Source organism: Dryobates pubescens, chromosome 16 (genome assembly GCF_014839835.1).
Source record: "Dryobates pubescens isolate bDryPub1 chromosome 16, bDryPub1.pri, whole genome shotgun sequence".
In the NCBI taxonomy this organism is placed as follows: Eukaryota; Metazoa; Chordata; class Aves; order Piciformes; family Picidae; genus Dryobates; species Dryobates pubescens.
This window is the reverse complement of record NC_071627.1, coordinates 21,681,733-21,703,221: the sequence shown is the minus strand read 5'-3', so window position 1 is coordinate 21,703,221 and position 21,489 is coordinate 21,681,733. Positions and strand designations below refer to the sequence as shown.

The 21,489-nt window shown below is 52.8% G+C and overlaps 2 protein-coding genes across 3 annotated transcripts; one reads left to right on the top strand and one right to left on the bottom strand.

The window, feature by feature from the left end:
- Positions 1–13: 13 nt before the first annotated feature.
- On the bottom strand, positions 14–15,902 carry DCTN4 (dynactin subunit 4). 2 transcript variants are annotated; one of them, XM_009911469.2, is made up of 14 exons: positions 15,731–15,902; positions 13,975–14,045; positions 12,860–13,038; positions 12,033–12,076; positions 10,778–10,885; positions 9,776–9,796; positions 8,076–8,149; positions 7,621–7,733; positions 5,633–5,742; positions 4,359–4,432; positions 3,922–3,976; positions 3,353–3,460; positions 2,857–2,954; positions 14–2,098 (listed from the first exon to the last, which is right to left on the bottom strand). In XM_009911469.2, exons 1-14 carry the CDS (start codon positions 15,863–15,865, stop codon positions 1,885–1,887), a joined length of 1,404 nt encoding a protein of 467 aa, XP_009909771.2. In that variant the 5' UTR covers positions 15,866–15,902; the 3' UTR covers positions 14–1,884. The 2 variants fall into 2 exon arrangements, with proteins under 2 accessions (XP_009909771.2, XP_009909779.2); XM_009911477.2 differs by lacking the exon at positions 9,776–9,796.
- Positions 15,903–18,457: 2,555 nt separating this feature from the next.
- Positions 18,458–19,234, top strand: SMIM3 (small integral membrane protein 3). Its single transcript, XM_054168484.1, has one exon. It carries the CDS (start codon positions 18,958–18,960, stop codon positions 19,180–19,182), a length of 225 nt encoding a protein of 74 aa, XP_054024459.1. The 5' UTR covers positions 18,458–18,957; the 3' UTR covers positions 19,183–19,234.
- The last annotated feature ends 2,255 nt before the right edge of the window (positions 19,235–21,489 follow it).

The following is a 21,489-nucleotide window of genomic DNA, read 5'->3' as shown; positions in this document are numbered from 1 at the left end:
CACAGACTCCGAGAGCCACGTTTGCTTTATTGGAGGTCACTACACGACGTCAAGCAGTAAGGCAACAGTCGGGAAGGGGCGAGCGCCCCAGGGAGCATGGATAGAGGACAGAGCAGGGACACGCCGACACCTTTCCTATCGCCTACAAGCACCTAGGGGGAGGGAGGAACAATTCACCGGGCTAGAGAGACTGTTTAGAACACCATAAATGTCACTGGCTGCCTTGTTTTCAGTGAGAGACAGCAGGCCCGGTGCAGGGGACAGCCACCAGCGCACCCCTGGAAGGCTCTCTGCCCTCTTAGTGTGGCAGCTGTTTGGCTACTGAAGAGAAGTCACAGCCAGAGGTTAAGTGCTGTGTTATCTGGACAGGCAAAGCTGCAGCAGGCACTAGCACTAGACATTAACTATGAAGTACAACTCTCAAACTCATGCTGTACATCTGTGTGTAACCTACGTGAGGTTGTAAACGTGATGCCTCACCGCTTGGGAGACCTGCCGCAGGACTGGGCTTAAGGCGTGTGCTCCCCGGGCACACCACAGCAGGCTTCTCATGTTTTTGGGTGCTGCATCATCACCTACCCCCAAGAGCAGAGCAGGCAGCCCTATTCCATCTGCCCCTGCAGAGGATTCGCAGCTCCAGGCTGGCAGAACTGTGGCACAGCTGTTTTGAGCAGCACGGCCACGGCTGACTGGGGTTCAAACCTTTCCCAGCACAGCAAAGCCCATCAGAAATGCTTAACAAATGTCACTGTCTGAACTGGGAATGCTCTGCAGGAACAGTGATCTTGCCTGCTTGCACTGAGCTATGTGGTTACTGGTAATTCAGTATCCTAGATACACTGCTTTTAATCACTTATTTTAGTTTGGACTACAGGCAACTTACACCCTGCACAGACCACCACAGGGTACAGTGCATGCCAGTTAACATGTAGCTGTCTTTCCACCTTTACAGCCCCATCCCACCCACCCTACCTGGAAAAAAGAGAATGAACCTAAACAGCCTCTACAGCCTGAAGTATACCAGATCTAATCTTAACTTTCCAGGTTTCATACTCTGATCACTACCCCTAGCAACACAGGTGAGTTGAGCTGAGCACTGCAAAGCAGCTTCTCCAGAGCATCCCTGCCCCAGCCAAGAGCTGTAGCAGAGCCTGAACTCTCAGCTCACAATGCATCATGCAGCCACGTTGCCCTGAAACACGGGTGGGCTCTGCTGCCAGTCAAACCCAGGAACACTACAGTACACTACATTTGGAGTTTAAAGGCAAACTGATCATTTCCTTTGTGAGAACACAAAGGTGTGAGAACCTGTCACCTCGGCTAAGCAAGAGGGGCAGGGTCGTACATCCTGAGCACCCACAGCTGAGGTATCCTATGAGGAAGCAGAAAACCAAGAGAAAGCATCGTGGTGCTGCCAACAGCCTGCCCACAAGGCAGCAGCCATGGCCACCTCCCAGACTGCTTGTTCTGGAAGGGCACAGCTCCTTGTGAAAAGGAAGTAGTTCACTACCCTGTGTGTGACATCAGGTTTGTGGGCTGGCAGGAAGGTAAACCAGTTATGGGTTCTTTTCTGTTGACAAAACCAAATTCAGGCAGGTGTGGTAAGGATGTGGAGAAAGGGAGACCTTTCTGTGTGCCAGAAGACGTGCTGCAAGTGAAACTAGCCCGTGGCAGCGTGGGGAAGCAGAGCAGGAGTTAGTGGGCACTAGGACAAAGAGAGAGAACAAACCATCCCGAAGCACGGCACCCTCAGCCGCCTCCGGCGGCCCGTGGCACACACCCACACATCACAAAGGAGCTCTGGCAGGAGGTTCCAGCAGGTGCTGTCTTGGCTGTGCCAGCCCATCCTGCAGCCAGCCCTGGGGGCCGGAGCGCGGGGAGCGCTTAGGGGAGCAGCGGGCCCAGGCTGAGCTCCACGTGATGGGTGAGCCAGATGACCTCAGCGGGGTGCTCGCCCTCCTCGCTGGGCCGGATGGGAGCAGCCAGGTTTTTGAACTCGTGTTTCATCTTGAAGCTCACGGTCACCTCACCCTCTTCTTTCTGGGGGGTGACCTTGATGAACACTCCTACCTTGTTGGCTTTTCTGAAGGCGATGACGCTGCGAGAACAAAGGCACGCTGGGTCAGCCAAGTCTGCAAACAATGCTCGTGAGACATTTAAGAATCACAGAATTGTTTGGGGTGGGCAAAGACCTCCCAGATCATCAACTCCAACAATTGAGCTCATTTGTTCCAACACCACAGAACAGGGATGCTCAGTTTATGGCTGAATGTGCCCTGCCCTGGTCTGTAGCTTGCTCCCTGCTGCTCTTTTCGTGGGGGACTCGCAGCCCCTCCTGCCTCACCAGCGGGACGTGGGCACCTCCCTCTAAGTTGATAGCTGCTGGCACAGCCCTCTGACAGAACATGCCTGGGCCATGGCATTATGTATCCAGCAGAAAAGGGCCACAGTTTACACCTGCAGTTGCTCTGTACAAGGCTGCAGAACATACTCTGAAGGCAACTCTATCACACACCTACTGTGCAGTTCTTACCCCTACTGGGAGCCTTCTCCACACAAAAGAAAGGATTGCACAGAGCATTCCTGGAGAGAAGGAATGCTACCACCTAGAAGTCAACTGCTGCAACAGCACACTTGCCTCATAGGGAACAAGCATCTCCTGAATAGCCTAAAGCACAAATAGCAGAGAGATTTGCATTGCTGAGCTCTGACTCCCCTCCCAAACACCTCACACATCCTCCCAATAAAACCTGAAGAAAAGCCCTCAACGTGGTGAAGGAGAGAGGAGAGGGAGTTACTTGGTGGAAGGGCCAAGATTTAAAGGGACAGGATCCCCCCAGGACAGACAACACTCACTCAGGGTCATCCTGGAAGTCTTGAGGCTCTGCCAGCTCATCGTATTCTGCTGCAGCATCTTTGCCAGCCAGAATAAGCTCCTTGGGAGGAACTGCCACCTGAAGCAGAGCATGAAGAGAAGAAGCCTTTCAGCAGTGATTGTCACCTACACTGGGAGCAGGAGAGAGCCCTCCCCTGGTGAAGGGCTGCTTTACTATGGTTTAACAGAGAACTGATTTCTCCTGTCTTTCCTCCACTCCAGTACCAGCTGGTTACCACTGCACCAGTGGAGCTGGGTACTTAACCCTGGGGTTCTGGCTCTCAATGGGTTTTGAATTTCCAGACCCTTTATGTTCTGATGTTTACATTGGTGACAGTTATTTAAGCTCCAAGGAGGAAAATTCAACAAAGCCAGCAGGGACTGAAGGACCTATGAAAAGTGGGCCATGTGGAAGGGTAAAGGGGAGTGGGAAGCCTTGGGAGAGGCCTGGGCTCACACCCCAGGAGGGTACAGTACCTTGGCAGTGCTGTTGATGTTGTCAGGGTCTCCCTCCTCGCACTCCAGCAGTGTGACATGTGTGATGTTCTCCACTGGGTTGGTCAGAGTCAGAAGGACTTGGCTCTCCTGGGGAGATTCAAGAATCAGAGTTCAAGAAGCCATTAACCTAAAATTCATCATTACTGTTAGCACCTCCATCTTCTGTTACTGTTCCAACACCTTCCAAAAGTGCATTTCTCCAGGGATGGAGAGCAAACACCCTAAGTCCCCAAGGCAGGTGCCGGTGGCACACAGCACTCCTCCTTAATACAGGAAATACAACTCTTTGGAACCTAGCCAAGATCTCCACTCCACACCTCTGGCTGCTCAGCTAGTGGCATGTGCTTGTGATGCCAGAGGTCACAGTAGGTGGTAACCTACATGCAGTGTTCTTCCACCCACGCCCTCAAGCCCCGCACCCTCTCCGAAGGGAGTAAGCGAAACCCTTGGGCAACAATCACCACACCAAGTCACCTGCCAAAAAGGTGCCACATCCACACCTCCCAGCTGTGCCTCACCCCCAGACACATGTGGGAGGGACTACTGACCTTCATGTAGCGCAGGTTGGGAATAGACATGATTCTGACTTCAGGGATATAGTTACTACAACGAGAAGAAAGCAAACGAGCGTGATGGATCGTGTGGCTGTGTGACCCACGGCCTGCAGCTAACTTGGCCAACGCTGTCAGAGCTCAGCTTACAGGAAACAGAACAGTGACAGGGCCTTTTTCTATACAAGCCTAATCCTACAAACTTCTGTGGGGCTGGCACAGCCTGCAAGGTCTTTTCAGACTGCTGAAATCTTCAGCAAACTTCGTAGAAGATGAGGGAGCAAACCTACTACAGAGAAGCTGAATGCATTAGGAGGGTGACTGCACCATCCTGAGAGGTGCCAAGAGGTCAAATCAGGAGCACAAAAGAAATGAAAACAGAAGGCAGCAACTCAGCATGACCCAAGTCCTCCCCAACCCCTTCTTTTACTTACACAGCCACCAGCTGGATCTTGAATTTGATAGATGTTGGATTGAATTCTGGTTTGCTCAGGTTATGCTCACATTTCTAAAGACAAAGGAGGTTTCAGTCAGCACCCAAAGACAGTGTGCAGTCACACACTGGTGAATCAGAGCTGCAAGAACTCTTGCCACCAACCACAGCATTACTGGCCTCTAACAGTGAAGACAACAATGTCACAGCCAGCACCACAAACATAATAAAAGCCCTGGGCTATGCCAGCTTACTGGGGGGAAACATCACTGAGGACATCCCAGGCTGGAGGCAGCAGCCCAGGATGTCTCTCCCCCCACCAAAGATGGATCATGGGATGGTAACTATCTCTCCTGCTCTCTCTTTCTCCATTGTCTCACTCCCTTTTCACAGAATCAACCAGGTTGGAAAAGACCTCAGAGATCATCAAGTCCAACCTATTACCTAACATCCAACACCTCCTGACAACTAAACCATGGCTCCAAGTGCCACAGCCAATCCTTTTTTTGAACACCTCCAGGGATGGTGACTCCACCACCTCCCTGGGCAGCACATTCCAATGGCCAATTACTCTTTCTGTGAAGAACCTTCTCCTCACCTCCAGCCTAAACTTCCATGGTGCAGCTTGAGACTCTGTCCTCTCAATCTACCACTGGTTGCCTGGGAGAAGAGACCAACCCCCACCTGGCTACAGCCTCCTTTCAGGCAGTTGTAGAGAGCAGTAAGGTCTCCCCTGAGCCTCCTCTTCTCCAGGCTAAACAACCTCAGCTCCCTCAGGCTCTCCTCACAGGGCTGTGCTCAAGGCCTCTCTTTCTTTGTCTGTTGTTTGCTCCATCCTCTCTCTCTTTAATAAATAGTCTTGTCTTGATACATGGCCTCATTTGTGCCTTAATTTCACTCAAGGGAATGTTCAAAACCAACCAGGTCTCCTTCCCAACTTCTGGACCCAGGGACTCCTGTTGAGGCAGAACATCCTGTGCTCCAGTTTGCATCCACTGCTCCTCATCCTATCACTGGGAATCAGTGAAAAGAGACTGGCCCCATCCTCTTGACACCCACACTTAAGGTGTATGTCAACACTGATCAGAGCCCCTCTCAGCCTTCTCTTCTGCAGGCTGAACAACCCCTAGGTGTCTCCCCCTCGCCTCGTAAGTGAGCTGTTCCATTCCCTCGTAGCCCCCTGGTGGATCTTCTCCAGCGGTTCCCTGTCTCTCTGGAACTGGGGAAGCCAGAGCTGGCCACAACCCTCCAGCTCTTGTGTCTTTCATGACCTACCCGGCAGCGCAGGGAGCGTTTGATGAGGAGGTGCTTGTGGCGTGGGTAGAGCTGGGAGGCGCAGATGGGCTGGAAGTCAGGCTGCAGCAGGCGCTGGCACAGCGTCGTCACTGGGCACACGACAGAAAGCAAGACAAAGGCATGGCTCTGGCACTGCAACCCCAGCTAGGCTGGAGGATGTGCTGCCTGAGTGCAGTGCACACAGAATCAATAAGGTTGGGAAAGGCCTCAGAGATCATCAAGTCCAACCTGGCACCCAACACCTCATGACTAACTAAACCATGGCTCCAAGTGCCACGTCCAATCCCCTCTTGAACACCTCCAGGGATGGGGACTCCACCACCTCCCTGGGCAGCACATTCCAATGGCAAATCACTCTTTCTGGGAAGAACTTTCTCCTCACCTCCAGCCTAAACCTCCCCTGGTGCAGCTTGAGACTGTGTCCTCTTGTTCTGGTGCTGGCTGCCTGGGAGAAGAGACCAACCCCCACCTGGCTACAGCCTCCTTTCAGGCAGTTGTAGAGAGCAGTAAGGTCTCCCCTGAGCCTCCTCTTCTCCAGGCTAAGCAACTCCAGCTCCCTCAGCCTCTCCTCACAGGGCTGTGCTCCAGACTTCTCCCCAGCCTCATTGCCCTTCTCTGGACATGTTCAAGTGTCTCAATATCCTCCTCAAAGTGAGGGGCCCAGAACTGGACACAGGACTCAAGGTGTGGCCTAACCAGTGCTGAGTACAGTGGCAGAATGACTTCCCTGCTCCTGCTGGCCACACTATTTCTGATGCAGGCCAGGATGCCCTTGGCCTTCTTGGCCATTTCATCTACATGCAACAATTCAGAAGCCACTGGCAAGTCTGACTGCTTCTGGCAGTGAATGAACGGAAGGTAGCAGCTGTATGAAAGGCTGCCCTGACTGGGCACTGTAACAGGAGAGCAACACCAGTGCCAGCCCTGGAGAAATAAGGGACCCTGATCTCTATTCAAAGCTCAGCTAGGGTGGAAACAGAATTTTGCAATCATCTAGAAAATAAGTTCTGTTCCCTCCAAGGGCAAATGGGTTTCCACAGCTTTGTTAGCCTCCCAGCTGGGTGCTGCATGAGTACAATGTACAGCTTCTCAGCAAGCAGCCTGCAGAACTGAATTAGTGCCCACATAGTTCCTGAGGCAAGGAACTCCAGCAGCCAACTTCCCATGGGCTTCTCTGAAAAAAACTGGCTCCTGACTGTTCCCAGTGCCTCAGAGGCAGTGAGCCACCTGGCAGCTTCTGCCTCGCTGCGGGGAATCAAGGAAGATGTCTTCTTTACCAGCATCACACTCACACAATGCTGCCAGTCTCCTGAGAAAAGCAGGCCAGGATGATCCAGCCCTTTCCCCAAAGCATTCATGCATTAATTAAAATCAGCAGGCTATCAGCCTGCAGGACTCCCCAGAACATCTGTCCTACGTAGAGTCCCCTCAGCAGCAAGGCCACGTCATTTCCTGGGCCTGCTGGCTTCTCCTCTTTGCTCCCAAGCTTCACTGACCAGCCTACAACACTGGCTGATTAAATCAGGAGCCAGCTAAGTTAACTGGCAAGTGTATGCAAGCTGTTCCAAAGTGATGTCAAAGGAATACAAAATTGTCACTTAATAGGTCAGTTTTGGTTCAAACTCCCCAGCAGCTCAGCCGCTTCCTCATTTCCTGCTATTATCTGATAAGAGACTTCAGCTCTTTCCTCCATTCAAAACCTGACACTTCACATGCAGAGAAATTCAGGTCAGCCAGAAAATGAAAGAACAGAGCCTGACATATCTGGCTCTGAGCTTTCCATGTCCCACATGAAGCTGAGGCTGCATTCAAAAATCACCGAAGTCACAAATTTTCTATCATTTCAAGCCCAGCATAAAAATGACTCAAATCTGAGGTCACCAGGGAAGCCCAGGGACAAGCTTGCAGGCACTGCCCAGCATCATAAAAGGGAAGGGCAAAAAAGGGACAGAATGTGAAGGTGTTACCTTCTGTCAGATTGATTGGTCTTGTGTAGTAATCCTCAGGAAGAGGTTCCACTTCTTCCACTGCATCAGCTGGCTCAATCTTGATCTCCTTCTGGTCCTCTCCTTCCTTCAGGCTGAAAGGAAGTGAGGGACAACTTGGTTATGAAACACAGCAGGTGTGCTCTGACAGACAGCAACAGCAGTAACTGCACCACAGCACAGAAGAGCTGAGATCACAACAGTAACACTGCACAAGGACCTGAGCAGTCACTTGTTTCTGTTAGGAGAAAGCAAAACATCTGGAGCTGATGCCGCACAGGCGCCTGAGGACTTGACACCTCTCTAAAGCTCCAAAGAAGAAAGCTCCTTTCGCTGCTATCTGCTACTATGTTCATCATCTTCCTGAAACTGCTTTGCTCTCTCTTGCCTGCATCTCCTGCCCTTCCCACAGAGGTAATCCCAACCCCAAGACTCACGAGAGTCCAGCGAGGGCACTGATGGGTGCTCCGGGCCTCTGCCGCTGAAGCCTGGTGCCAAGGCCGTATTTGTCCTACAAGGGAAAAAACAGAACTCTCAGCTTCAGGTCTGCTTCCTGCCAGGGCAAAGAGACCCACTGTAAACTCATTCTTTAAGATGCATGACAAGCATAGGGAGACAAGCAAAGGAAAGCAAAAAGGGAGAGGTCTTCAGTGCACTATGCCTGAGATGGCTATGCATCAAGAGAAGCACAGCTGGCAGGTCGAGGGAGGGGATTCTCCCCCTCTACTCTGCTCTGCTGAGACCCCACCTGGAGTACTGCAGCCAGTTCTGGAGCCCCTAGTACAGGAAGGATCTAGAGGTGCTGGGACATGTCCAGAGAAGGGCCATGAGGATGATCAGAGGGCTGGAGCTGCTCTGCTATGAGGACAGACTGAGGGAGTTGGGGCTGTTCGGTCTGGAGAAGAGAAGGCTCCGAGGACACCTAATTGTGGCTTTTTGGTATCTGAAGGGGGCTACAAGAAAGCTGGGAAGGGACTTTTGAGGGTGTCAGGGAGTGATAGGACTGGGGGGAATGGAAAATAGAAATGGGTAGATTCAGATTGGATGTTAGGAAGAAGTTCTTCCCCATGAGGGTGGTGAGAGACTGGCACAGGTTGCCCAGGGAGGTGGTGGAAGCCTCATCCCTGGAGGTGTTTGCAGCCAGGCTGGATGTGGCTGTGAGCAGCCTGCTGCAGTGTGAGGTGTCCCTGCCCATGGCAGGGGGGTTGGAGCTAGCTGAGCCTTGAGGTCCCTTCCAGCCCTAACAATTCCATGATTGTTTTTTTCTGTTCAAACTGTTAGTGAGAAGAAAACAACTATCCCTGCACTGCAGATGGGGAGAGACAGATGGATGTGGCTACCACTTGCAAAGCTTTTGCTCTTTTCTTAAATCTCCAGCCTGCACTACTGACACATTTTCCCTTGATCTTCTCTTCAGAGCAACTGCATGTCAAGTAGTACAGAATGAGAGCACTCAGCTGCCAGGAGAAATGGGTCAGTGTGGGGATGAATCCTCCTGAAATGCTCTGCAGCACTGCTCAAAGCAGCTGGAAGCTTCAGGATCCTCCAAGCCTGACTACCTACAGGTATCACAGCACATTAGAGGTTGGAAGGGAACCTCAAGAGATCACTGAGTCCAACCCCCCTGCCAAAGCAGGGTCACTTAGGGTAGACCACACAGGAGTGCATCCAGGTCTGCCTCACCAGGCACCACCAACTGACAGGAACAGATGAACTCTACCCAGGGTGCTTGGAGGCTGAAATCTTCCTTCTGGGCAGGACTCAAAACCTGAACTCTCACCAAAGGAGCAATCTAAGCATCAGTCCTCCCTAGTGACGTTTCAAGGACAGGCAGACTAGTGCTAGTGCCACTTGCCTCAAGCAGACAGATGGTTGTGTCTCAGCTAAGCTTGGTGAAAACCTGCTTTCCAAATGCACATTACTTACCCAAAGACATTGCCTTGTTTGCAAACTAACAAAACCCAGGGTGGGTTTTGTAACACACGTTACCCTCTAACAAGTGAGCTTTCACCTGCGCCTGTTCTAGGCACAGCCAAGTCAGAGGCCCTGAGGCAGGGTGGAGAGCAGGACCTGTTACTCCCCTTCAGTTGGTACCATGAGAGCTTTAAACAGCAGCAGAAACTGTGAAAGGACTTACCACTACGTGTATAGTGTGTTGCTGTGGAGAGCCCCCAAAATAGCAGCAGGTAGCAACGGAGACAAAAAATGCAGCCATAAGACACAAGCAAGGGCACAGAGCAAGCACAGTTAATTGAGAAGTAGCAAGCATATGCACCCAGCTAAACAAAGTAAGCATTTCCCTGCCAGTGACAAGTCATCCAGGCCACAACCAAACCCTGAGGTTCATTTCAGTTAGGACTTCATGCAGGAAAGTGCCAGACAATGCTGATCGGAGCGCTACCGAGCTGTGGGATGCAGCTGTGCTCAGAGAGGGCTACCACAGGTGTGGTGTGGGGATTGGTGGCTGCAGCTGCAATGCATTTCACTGCTGGCTAACACACTGCTTGGCATGGCACCAGCACTGGTGTGGTGGCTGCAGCTCCAATGCATTTCACTGCTGGCTAACACACTGCTTGGCATGGCACCAGCACTGGTGTGGTGGCTGCAGCTCCAATGCATTTCACTGCTGGCTAACACACTGCTTGGCATGGCACCAGCACTGGTGTGGTGGCTGCAGCTCCAATGCATTTCACTGCTGGCTAACACACTGCTTGGCATGGCACCAGCACTGGTGTGGTGGCTGCAGCTCCAATGCATTTCACTGCTGGCTAACACACTGCTTGGCATGGCACCAGCACTGGTGTGGAGGCTGCAGCTGCAATGCATTTCACTGCTGGCTAACACACTGCTTGGCATGGCACCAGCACTGGTGTGGTGGCTGCAGCTCCAATGCATTTCACTGCTGGCTAACACACTGCTTGGCATGGCATCTGCAAACCCTTCTGGCGCTGTCAGAGAGGCAATGGAGTACACGGTCATGGGTGTAGAACTACTTGTCTCTGAAGAAACTCCTGTGCCCTAGCACATTGTTCTCAATAAAATAATAGAGCCAAGCAGCCCCATTGTGCTACCAACTGTCTGATGTGAGGCTGCTGTGCATCTCTTCTCCTGCTCTGAGGGCACAGCACTCCCAGCTCACCGAATAGGCCAGGGGCACGTAGTTCCGACGGCGCGCCAGCTTCTTCCGGTCCCGCTCAATCTTCTCCTTCTGAGCCAACTGCTGGTAGTATTCAACCAGTTTGTTGATCTGGAGGGATGAAAAGGGACCCAGTTACCCAGTGAGTGAAGAACAAATGCTGAAAAGGGACAGTTACCCAGTGAGCAGGGAATAAATCACAGAATCACACGAACGTTCAGGTTGGAAAAGACCCCTGGGACCATCACATCCAAACACTGGCCCTGCTCTACCAGGTGCCCCCCTAAACCATATCCCCAAGCACCACTTCTAATTGACCTTTAAAGACATCCAAGGTTGGAGACTCAACCACCTCCCTGGGCAGCACATTCCAAGGTCTGACCACTCTTGCTGTGAATTTTTTTTCCCTAGTGTCCAGTCTAAACCTACCCTGGTGCAGCTTGAGGCCATTCCCTCTTGATCAATCACTGACTACCCGTGAGACCAGCACCAACCTCTCCACAATGCCTTTTCAGGTAGATGTAGAGAGTGAAGAGCCTCCTCTTTTTCAAACTAAATGCCAGACCTGCTGCAGCATTGGTTTGTGAACAAGCTGGAACTCCTGCTACTTGTTTCCCTCTGTCCTAGCACTAGCTGTAGTTTGGAGGGCACAAAGAAGCCTGTGGGGTTTAACTCACACTGTGGGTGACAAAGCACCCCTCCTTTGGGAACAATGCCTATCAGAGAGCAGGGTCCAGTTCTCACTTTGCAGTCAGACAGCTGAGATTTTCTTCATGCCTTTGCTGTGCCTGGAGAGAGCATGGCAGGTGGCCAAAACTGAGCAATTTGGGATTAGTGGAGGAAACAGCATCTTCCCCTCAACTCTCGAGGCTGCTCACATTTAGAGTGGAGCCCTGAGAGGCAACAGGGCAGGGTAGTAAAGGTGAAGTTGTTTTCCAGATCTTAGACACACTCTTGGTTGGAAAACAGCTTCTGTTCTCACACATAAGCAGCACACTCATTGGTGTGGTTTTAAGAGCACCCTTAGATATGATGTTTGCAACTGAGTTTCTTCTGAAAAGGAGATTTTATACTGCCACATCCATGGGAGAGCCTCTAAGAGGCCTTCCTTCCACTGAACTCAGTCAAGCTGCAGATTAGGAACTGGAACTGGAATCTGAAGGATTATATAGATGCAGAAAAAGCATTGAAAGGGCCTGGTGCCTCTAACAGCTCTTTCCAGCTGGTGTGTCTGAGCACAGCCTCCCCCTTCACTCACCCTCTGTGCGTGAGGATTCTCCGGCTCCTGCCAGCCACCGCTAGCTGCATGAGAAACAGAGAACACACAAGTCCTCAGCAGAAGATCTGCAGACATGATGACACATAAATCACACCCAACAGCCAACTGTCTTGGGTTTATTCATGAACTAGAACATTCCCTATGTTTGCCACACTTCCCATGGCAATCCTTCAGGCTCACAAATACACCCCCCTGAAAGCTTTTCGCAGTCGGGTTTGGGCTGAAGATGCTTCACCAGCTTTTAGGCTGTGGTTTTAAACAGCTGCTGTTGGAGATACTCAGGACAGCACCTGAGCCACTTTAGCAGGAGTCACTTTGGCAGCTCCCAACCTTCAGTCACACCAACACTGGAAGTCAGAGGATCTGCTTGCTTCACTTGGCCCCCCATTCTGGAGCCCGACAGGTGTTTTCTGCATGCCTTATGCACCAAGAAACAGAACAAAGCTTTGTTCTAGTGCTGTCACGAAGAGAAGAGCCAAGCACAAACACTAACTAGCAACTCTGGGATAAGCCTCAGCAAACAGAAGTGATGGAAAATAAATTAGGTACTTTTGCTGTCAGAGTACACCAACTACAAAAGCCTCTTGCTTGACAGTCAGGTAACGTGAGCACAGAAGTGGGTCACACTTTCCACTAGCTCAGCTCAGCTCTGCAGAGACTTCAGCAACAAACACTCTGGTGTGAATTTCCAACCATGACTCCAAACCTAGACAGATTATTATACAGATCATATGGCCACAGCCTGATCTGTCATACAAATGGGGTTCCTGGCCCTGTTTGGCTTCCTGTCTTCGACTGTCACTTACCAACAGACTTGTCTGCCATGCCCACGTCCCGGGAAGTCCAGCGGCAGAATCCACAGGCCAGGTAATAAGCTTTCTTCATGGTAGTCTTGGCTGGGTCATCAGGCAGTGGAGCAGGAATGCTTGTGGCCCGTGTGGAAAGGGTGTGCATGCAGCAGGGGCAGTCAAAGCAGTTGGCACACCTGTGGAGACGAAGATGTGTAAGACAGCACTCTGACAGGGGTCTCAGGCCAAGGAAAAGGCTCTCAAACAAGCAAGCCAAGATTAAGCTTCTCATCTTCTGCAAGAGCATTAGGGAAAAGAGGCAAAAGAGGCTTCAGTGGCAACAGAAGAGTTCAGAATCGACATCAAAATGGCAACAGGAGGGGTTCAGACTCAACATAAAAATGGCAACAGGAGGGGTTCAGACTCAACATAAAAAAGGCAACAGGAGGGGTTCAGACTCAACATAAAAGTGGCAACAGGAGATGTTCAGAATCAACATCAAAATGGAAACAGGAAGGGTTCAGAATCAACATAAAAAAGGCAACAAGAGAGGTACAGAGTCAACATCAAAATGGCAACAATGAGAAATAGGAAAGAGGAGAGGTTCAGAATCAACATAAACCCAGCAACAAATAGAGGTTCAGAGTCAACAAAAAAGGAAACAGGAGGGGTTCAGACTCAACATAAAAATGGCAACAGGAGGGGTTCAGACTCAACATAAAAAAGGCAACAGGAAGGGTTCAGACTCAACATAAAAATGGCAACAGGAGAGGTACAGAGTCAACATCAAAATGGCAACAATGAGAAATAGGAAAGAGGAGAGGTTCAGAATCAACATAAAAACAGCAACAAATAGAGGTTCAGAGTCAACAAAAAAGGCAACAGGAGGGGTTCAGAGTCAACATAAAAATGGCAACAATGGGAAACAGTGGGTGATACTAAGAAGCTCTTTGCATTATGAGAACAGGTCAGGAAGAACACTAAAGCATGAAGAGCACATGACAGATACATCATGGAGACACTTCTCCAAACCAGACTAAAAGGTAGTATGAAGTGATGCAATTCAGGTGTCAGCTGAGGAAGGAGCTCTTTAAAAGAAGGAGTCTTGATGGACAAAGCCAAAGCAACCTTACCTATTCTTTTTGAGCTTGGCTTCAGCTGAAGGCATGTTTTCCAAGCAGCTGGGGCAGTAGTGAGAGTCCACCTAATGAAGAAGACAGTCACATCACACTTCATGACATGCCTCTGTCTGGGCAGCATGCTGGCAGCAGCCTGAAACTCTGCTGCACCACTTCATAAGGCTTTGTGTCACCCAGCAGACAGGTGAGGTCAGGAAAGATTTGAGACAGCCCTGGGTTATCTGATATTTTAGCCCATTTCAACCAGATTTTGATCTTTGGCAACCTAAAGTCAGAAGGTTTCTTAAACTGGGATAGATTAAACCACTCTGCCTAGTAAATCAGGAAAGGACAACTGGGTGTTGAGCTTTTGCAGTTGCCAGAGTTCTGTTTTCCTGCTTGAACAGCAGGAAATGGGTTTCAAGCTGAGCCAGGCCAGGTTTAGGCTGGATGTTAGGAAGTATTTCTTCAATGAAAGGGTTCTCAAACATTGGAATGATCTGCCCAGGGCAGTGCTGGAGCCACCATCCCTAGAGGTGTTTATGTAGTGTGGTGCCTAGGGACATGGTTTAGCATTGACCCTTCAGTGCTGCTGGGTGGAGGGTTGGACTGGAAGATCTTTGAGGTCTCTTCCCACTGGATGTATTCTGTGATTCTGTGAATGTATGCTTACATTTATTCTGCCCTTGTGGTTATGCTAGTTAGATACAGGTTTCAGAATGTTTTGCATCTGGCTGCTGTCACAAAATAATTTTGTCAATTGAAACAACAGACAAACAAGCAGCCCCAGGACCAAGGCTTGCCCATGAGAACGTGAAGCAGTGCTCCTGAAAGGCCACACACACCAGCAGATGATGGCTCCAGACTGATGATGGCTCCAGACTGATGATAACCTACACCTTAAGGCTCCAGCTCACCCAAGTGGAAATAAACTCAAATGCTCTCAGTCCTGATGCTTTCCTCAAAAGAAGAATGATGTTCTCAGACCTTGCCAGGGCACTTTGCTGCGACTGCCACCACATCCAGCAAATCTCAGTCAGCCCCGGGGGCCATCCGAGCACAGCACTCCCGCTGTGAAACAGCACCAGCCCGAGCCTGGGAAGGATGCAGGAGCTCCCGGCCCTGCTCAGCCTTCGCTCAAGGCCAGACCCCACAGTGGGATGACGGTCGGTGGATGACTCTACCCCTCTCCGGCCGGGCCCGACAGGGAGGTGTGTGTGTCAAGGTGCTCTAGGCCGCCCTGGCCAGGCCCCACGGAGCAGTGGGAGTAGCCCTGCTGCCTCGGCCGGGTCCCACGGAAGGGTAACAGATGGCCTTGTCTTTTCTCGGGTGGGGCCCGATAGAGGGGTTGGGGATCCCCGCGGCTCTCCCCGAGCCCCACAGAGGGGTGAGGAGGGTCCCTACTCCTCCGGCCAGGCCCCATAGAAGGACGGCTCCCACCCAGCCGGGCACATCCCAACCAAGGGAAGCCTCCTCCCGCGGCCGTCCCCGCCCCCAGTATAGAGGTCTCAGCCAATCAGGCCCGACCTCCGCCGACGGACAGTTAGGTAGGGCCAATCCAACACAAGGCACCGCCCCTTTTCGCACTCACTGTCAATCACCGCGTTCATGGAGGCACTATTATGCCCACCCCTTAGCCAGGCCATCAACCAATAGCAAGGCAAAGAGCGAATGAGGGACACAAGAGCCATCCAATCACTGCGCGCAGAGAAGACAACGTCCCGCCCCATCCACCCGGTCTGCGGGCGCGGCGCGGCCGGGCCGCCGTTACCTCGTGCGAGACGCACTCCAGAGAGCGGAGCTCGCTGCAGTAGCGGCAGAAGTACAGCTGCGACAGCGGAGCCCGCATCTCTTTCTCGCCGCGCACCAAGTACAGCACTCGCTCCGACTGCAGCAGTGACGCCATCTTGGGAGGGGGGCGGACGCTGCCGCGCCGACGACGTCAGACGTCACGGCGAAACGTCACCGCGCCGCCTCGCCACGTGTCCCCCGCGGGTTGGGGCGGCTCCCGCCGCGTGGTCCCTCCCGTGTCCGGGAGCGCCATGGCAGTGGGCGCCTGGGGCGGCGTGGAGAGCGTTGTGGCTGCGGGGTCTTGGCTGTATGCTTACTGCTGTGGGCCTATGGGCTGGGAGGGGGATCACAGAATCACGGAGGCTGGAATAGACCTCAGAGATCATCGAGTCCAGCCTATGACCTAACGCCACCACATTAACTAGACCGTGTCACTAAGTGCCACATCCAGTCTTTCCTTAAACACCTCCGGGGATGGTGACTCCATCACCTCCCTGGGCAGTCCATTCAGCATCTAATTACCCTTTCCATGAAGAAGTGCTTCCTAAAAAGCAGGACTGGAGCCTGGCTGCTTCATGCAGCTCAGAGCTGTTAAGACTCCCAGAATGGTAGCTGTTGGAAGGAACCTCTGGAGATCATCTAGTCCAAACCCCTGCTAAAATAGGATCACTTGCAGCAGGTTGCCCAGGATTGCATCCAGGCAGGTTTGGAATCTCAGAGAAGGAGACTGTACAACCTGTCTTGGTCCTATGCTCCAGCTCCATCATAGTAAAGATTTGTTTTCCTCATGTTCAGGGCATCACTGAAAATAGTCTGACCTCTTGACACCTGCCCTTTAGATACTCAAGCACTGAGAAGATCCTCCTCAGTCTGCTCTTTTCCAGGCTAAAGAGCCTCAGGTCTCTTAGCTTTCCTTGTAAGAGACATGCCCTCATCCCCTCAGCATCTCTGTAGCCTCCACTGGACTCTCTCCAGTAGTTCCCTGTTTCTCTTGAATGGGGGCACCAGGAACCAGAGCCAGTACTGCAGATGTGGCCTCACTAAAGCAGAGTAGAAGGGAGAGAAGAACCTCCCTCAACCTGCTGGCCCAACTCTTAATGCACCCCAAGACAGCACCAGCCTTGGCCACAAGAGCACACTGCTGGCTCATGGTTCACTTGCCCAGCAGGGCTCCCAGGTCGTCCTCTACACAGCAGCTTTCCACCTTTTCCTGTGCTTGTCATATTTTATTGCCCCAAGCCTCTGTTCACAGTTGCTTTGCTGCCCACACTCCCTTCTGAACCCCCAAGCTGCCAGACTTCTTCATCCCCCAAAGATGGTTTCTTTCTAGTCTCACCGTCGCTGAGGCGCAACTGTGGTAAAAGCAAACTCCTCTATCTCCTAGGATCAGCAGAAGTGCAGGAGGTCAGGGGATGTTGTGCTGCAGTGCATGTCCAGAGGGCAAAGCTTGCATCAGCACACCACCTCCGGTTTGCTTGTGGGCACATCACCCAGTGTGGTCATGGCCTGGCTTGTGATGTCACTCCCTTGTGCTCACGTCTGTCCCTGCACAGCATCTGGCGTCAGCCCCTGGCCTCTGCCTGCTCCTTGCTTGTGAGGCTCCAGAGGAAACCACAGAGATCTGCCACCTCTCAGGATAAAAAAACCCACGTGTGCTTTTTCTCCAGCAGTAGCAGCTGGAGGGGAATGCACTCTTGGGATGCCTGTGCAGGAGTGGGGAGCTGTGTGCCTGGGAAGTTCCTGGAAGTCAGGAGTGTCCTGGGAGCACAGGGTAGTGCCTTCCACTGCTGGTTTTCCCAGGAAAGGTAGGGGTGAAGGGTGTAATGCATGGGTCCCAATCCAGGTGACACTGGGCTTATGTCCCAGCAGGAACATCAGAGCATCCCACATCGCTTCCTGGGGCCAGCCAGGAATTGCTGCTGCTGTCTGTGCCCTTTGGCATCACCAGCGGAGTGGAATATTCCACTGGGCAGGGGAAACGCCATTCCCAGCCGGTGGGCTGAGGTCTGCCTCCTCCCCAGAGACGATCTCTGCCCCTGGGTCTGTAAATCAGCCCTGCCAAATCCCCTGGGGATTGCTGCCCGGTGCCTCGCTGCTGCGGTCTCAGGGAGGGAGGCTCTGCCTGGTTTTGCTTTTCTCTCTTGCCCGGGGCCTCGGAGGCAAGTGGGTGCATGTGAGGCAGGAGGCAATCGGGGCAGGGGAAAAGCCTTTTATGAAGCTGTTTTGCTGTAAAACAATGTGCCGCCTCCCTGGCTCTTGAGAACGTCGGGTTTGGCTCCAGGTGGTCTCCCGCGGTGTGATCCCGTCGTGGAATGGGAGGGACGAGCCGGGGCGTGCTTTGCTTTATGGTGCTGAACAAAGGTCTTGTCTTGCCCTGCCTCGCCTCCCTCTCGCAGCCTCACTCCCTTTCTTTCTCTGCTCTCTCTTCCCCTCCTCTCTTTTCCGTCCCCCCTCCCCTGCCGCCCCCAGCGGCCGGGACGGGGCGGGCGGGGCCGGAGGCTTCCTCCCCCGACGGAGATCCTGCCGCTGCCTCTCGCCGAGCCGGAGCCGGACAGCACCGCAGGTAGGAGGAGGGCACGGGCGGGCAAGGCGAGCAGACGGGCAGGCAGGTTGCTGCCGGCTCCTCTCCGTCTCGGCAGGAGCTCTCGTTGTGTCCCTTCCGCCCCGGGGCTGCCGGAGCTTGGGGCGACTGCGGACGGGACGGGGGAGCTCAACCCGGAGCTCTCTCGTAACCCGGCTGCCCCGACACGGCGAGGGGCAGCTGCGGGACCCATGGGATGATGGTGGTCACCATGCAGCCCCGAGCCCAGCTGCTGATGAAGCCGTTCATACCGTGACTCAGCACCACGGAGCGGGGATGCGGCAGGTACGAGGGTCCTCTGAAACAAAGGGGGCTCCGGCTGCCTTAGTCCCGCCGTTTCCCTCCCGGATGACTTGCTCGAGAGTGACCGGCGGGACGGCCGGTTGTGGCTTGGCTTAGCAGCTGCTTTAACGACGGTAGCAATTACTGGGGAAGTTTTACCTTGGGCTTTCATCCAGCTACATCAAAGCTGCGCTATAAATCCTGGGCCGTCTCAGAGGAGCCTTTACCAATGCCCTTTCCTCTCAAGGGAGCTGCAGGCCAAGGCTGGATGCGGCTGCAGGGTTCTCCCTGGACAGAGCAGCTGAGCGCTTGGAGCATCGGGGGAGCCTCTGGCTGTCGGAGGGATGGAGGGGGCTGTCCCCTCACCCCTCTTGCCTTTCCCTTGCAGGATGGACCTCCCTGACCCTGCAGATCCTGCTGCCCTCCCCAAGCACATCCTGGATGTCTGGGTCATCGTCTTGATCATCCTGGCCACCATCCTCATCATGACAGCCCTGGTGCTCTGCCCAGCCACTGCTGTCATCATCTACCGGGTACGGACTCACCCCACACGCAATGGCATCGTGTGAGGCTTCGAGGGACGGCCGGCTTGCTGGGCAGGGTGCCACAGCCATGGGACCCTGTGCCTGATGGGGCACCCTGAGAGCTGGGAAGAGATGGGCAAGAGCCAGGGTGGGCCAACACCCAGACACCTGCCCCTGCAGCTGGCTCTCACTGCATGAACCCACTGCCTCCTCTTGACCCACTGAGCTCATAGGGATGGTGACCTGAGCACCAGCAGGGAGATGTGTGACTTTGAGGATGTGCCCAGCCAGAAACAACTTGCTTGTGACCTTGTCTCCTCCCTGGCAAGCAGCAAGGAGTGGAAATGCCTGGCAAGGTTGTTTCTTCTTTGGAGTTGCAGCTGTTGGGGTGGCTGGGAAGGAAGGGTCAGTGCAAGATGGATGTGGCTTCTGGTTGTGCATTTAGAGACTCAGCTGAAAACATTGGTGACAGAGCCCATCCTGGCTGCATGCTAGCTGTGCAGCTGGCACTGGCTCCTCTGCCAGTTACTTGCTGAAGCTGTAGGAAAACTTTACAGGGTGTTTGGTTCCTCTGGGTTTTACAGGGCAGAGAAGCATGGGCAGCTCCTGCCAGCCTGGCTGCCCACATGCTGGCTTCACTCAGTGCTCCTGCTGACAGCCAGGGCTCCTGGCACACCTGCCCCATTGTGGGGAGGTCTGTGTACCCCTTGCCTGGGCAGGCAAAGCAGAAAGATCAGAGGGATTCATACCCAAGGGACCATGTAAGCTCTTACTTTGCTCCTTGCTGTGAAATAAATTGACTTTGTTCTACACATGAGCACGTTGTGCATCTCTGCCCACGCTACACAGTGTACAGGTGCCTGTGTGCAGGACCTGAGATACTTTGCAGCCTTTCCAGAACCCCTCCCCATGCTGATTCCTACACCACCCTGGCTGAATATCCCCAAGCTTCTTACTGGCCATTGAGCCTGGTTGCCACAGCCCCACAGGAGGGATGCTGCCAGCCTGGCTCTATGCTCCCAGGCTGCCAACTCAAATCTGGCTGCGAGAGCAGCAGGAAGTGAGTAGGAAGGATCCCCAGGGGCTTTCTGACAGCAGTGACAGCTGCTTTTCCCCTGCTTGGGCAACCATCTTCACTCCCCACCACCACTTTGTGCTGGGCTCTGGCTTGTGGCAGGAGTTCTGTGGCCAAAACAGTATCCCAGTGACTCAGGATGAGAAAGATCATGAATAATTAGTTGAATCAGGCTGGGATGTGGGGACTGAGTACTGGGGAGACTTGAGTACTGGGGAGACTTGAGTACTGGGGAGACTTGAGTACTGTGTCCAGGCCTGGGCAACTCAGTTTAAGAGAGATGTTGAGTTGCTCAAGTGTGTCCAGAGAAGGGCAACAAAGCTGGGGAGGGGTTTGGAGCACAGCCCCATGAGGAGAGGCTGAGGGAGCTGGGGTTGCTTAGCCTAGAGAAGAGGAGGCTCAGAGAGGACCTTATTGCTCTCTACAACTACCTGAAGGGAGGTTGTAGCCAGGTGGGGGTTGGTCTTTTCTCCCAGGCAATCACCAACAGAACAAGAGGACACAGTCTCAAGCTGTTCCAGGGGAGGTTTGGGCTGGATGTTAGAAAGAAATTCTTCCCAGAAAGAGAGATTAGCCATTGGAATGTGCTGCCCAGGGAGGTGGTGGAGTCACCATCCCTGGAGGTGTTTAGGAAGAGACTGGATGAGGCACTTGGTGCCATGGTTTGGCTGATTAGATGGTGTTGGGTTGCACTCAGTGATCTCAAAGGTCTTTTCCAACCTGGTTAATTCTGTATTTCTGTGTGAAGGATGGGGATTCACTTCTCACACTGTCCCTTTCCCAGTGATTCTTTCTATACAGAAGTGTGACTGAGGTTTCCAAGCCAGCTTGAACTTCCCCTTCCCCCCTCCTCCTCCTCTGTATTTCCCACCTTGAAACATAACCACATGGAAAAGGTGCAGTTTTTTCCTGTCTGTTCTTTCTGAACTCTGTCTTGTGATTCAGAAGAAGTGATTCTCACTTTCCAACCTGCCCCTCTTCCTGAAGGCTTCCTGGTCAGAGCTGACTGATAAGTAAATGCATTTTCCAGGTATGCTTTATTGCTGCCTTTTTTCCCCCTCCCTCCTTTCCTTCCTTATTTCTGAAGGGAAGCAGTGAGGGGGACAAAATGTTCTGTAAATGAGGCACAAGAGCAGAGGTTTATTGACTGATGAGAGCAGACTCAGGGGGCTCCAGGTAAAAGCAGTGTAGTTAGCATCATTTCATATCACTAAACAGCTCCTGCTCCACCACCACCACTCCTGCAACCAGCCCAGAGCCAGGGGCAAGAGCCTCAC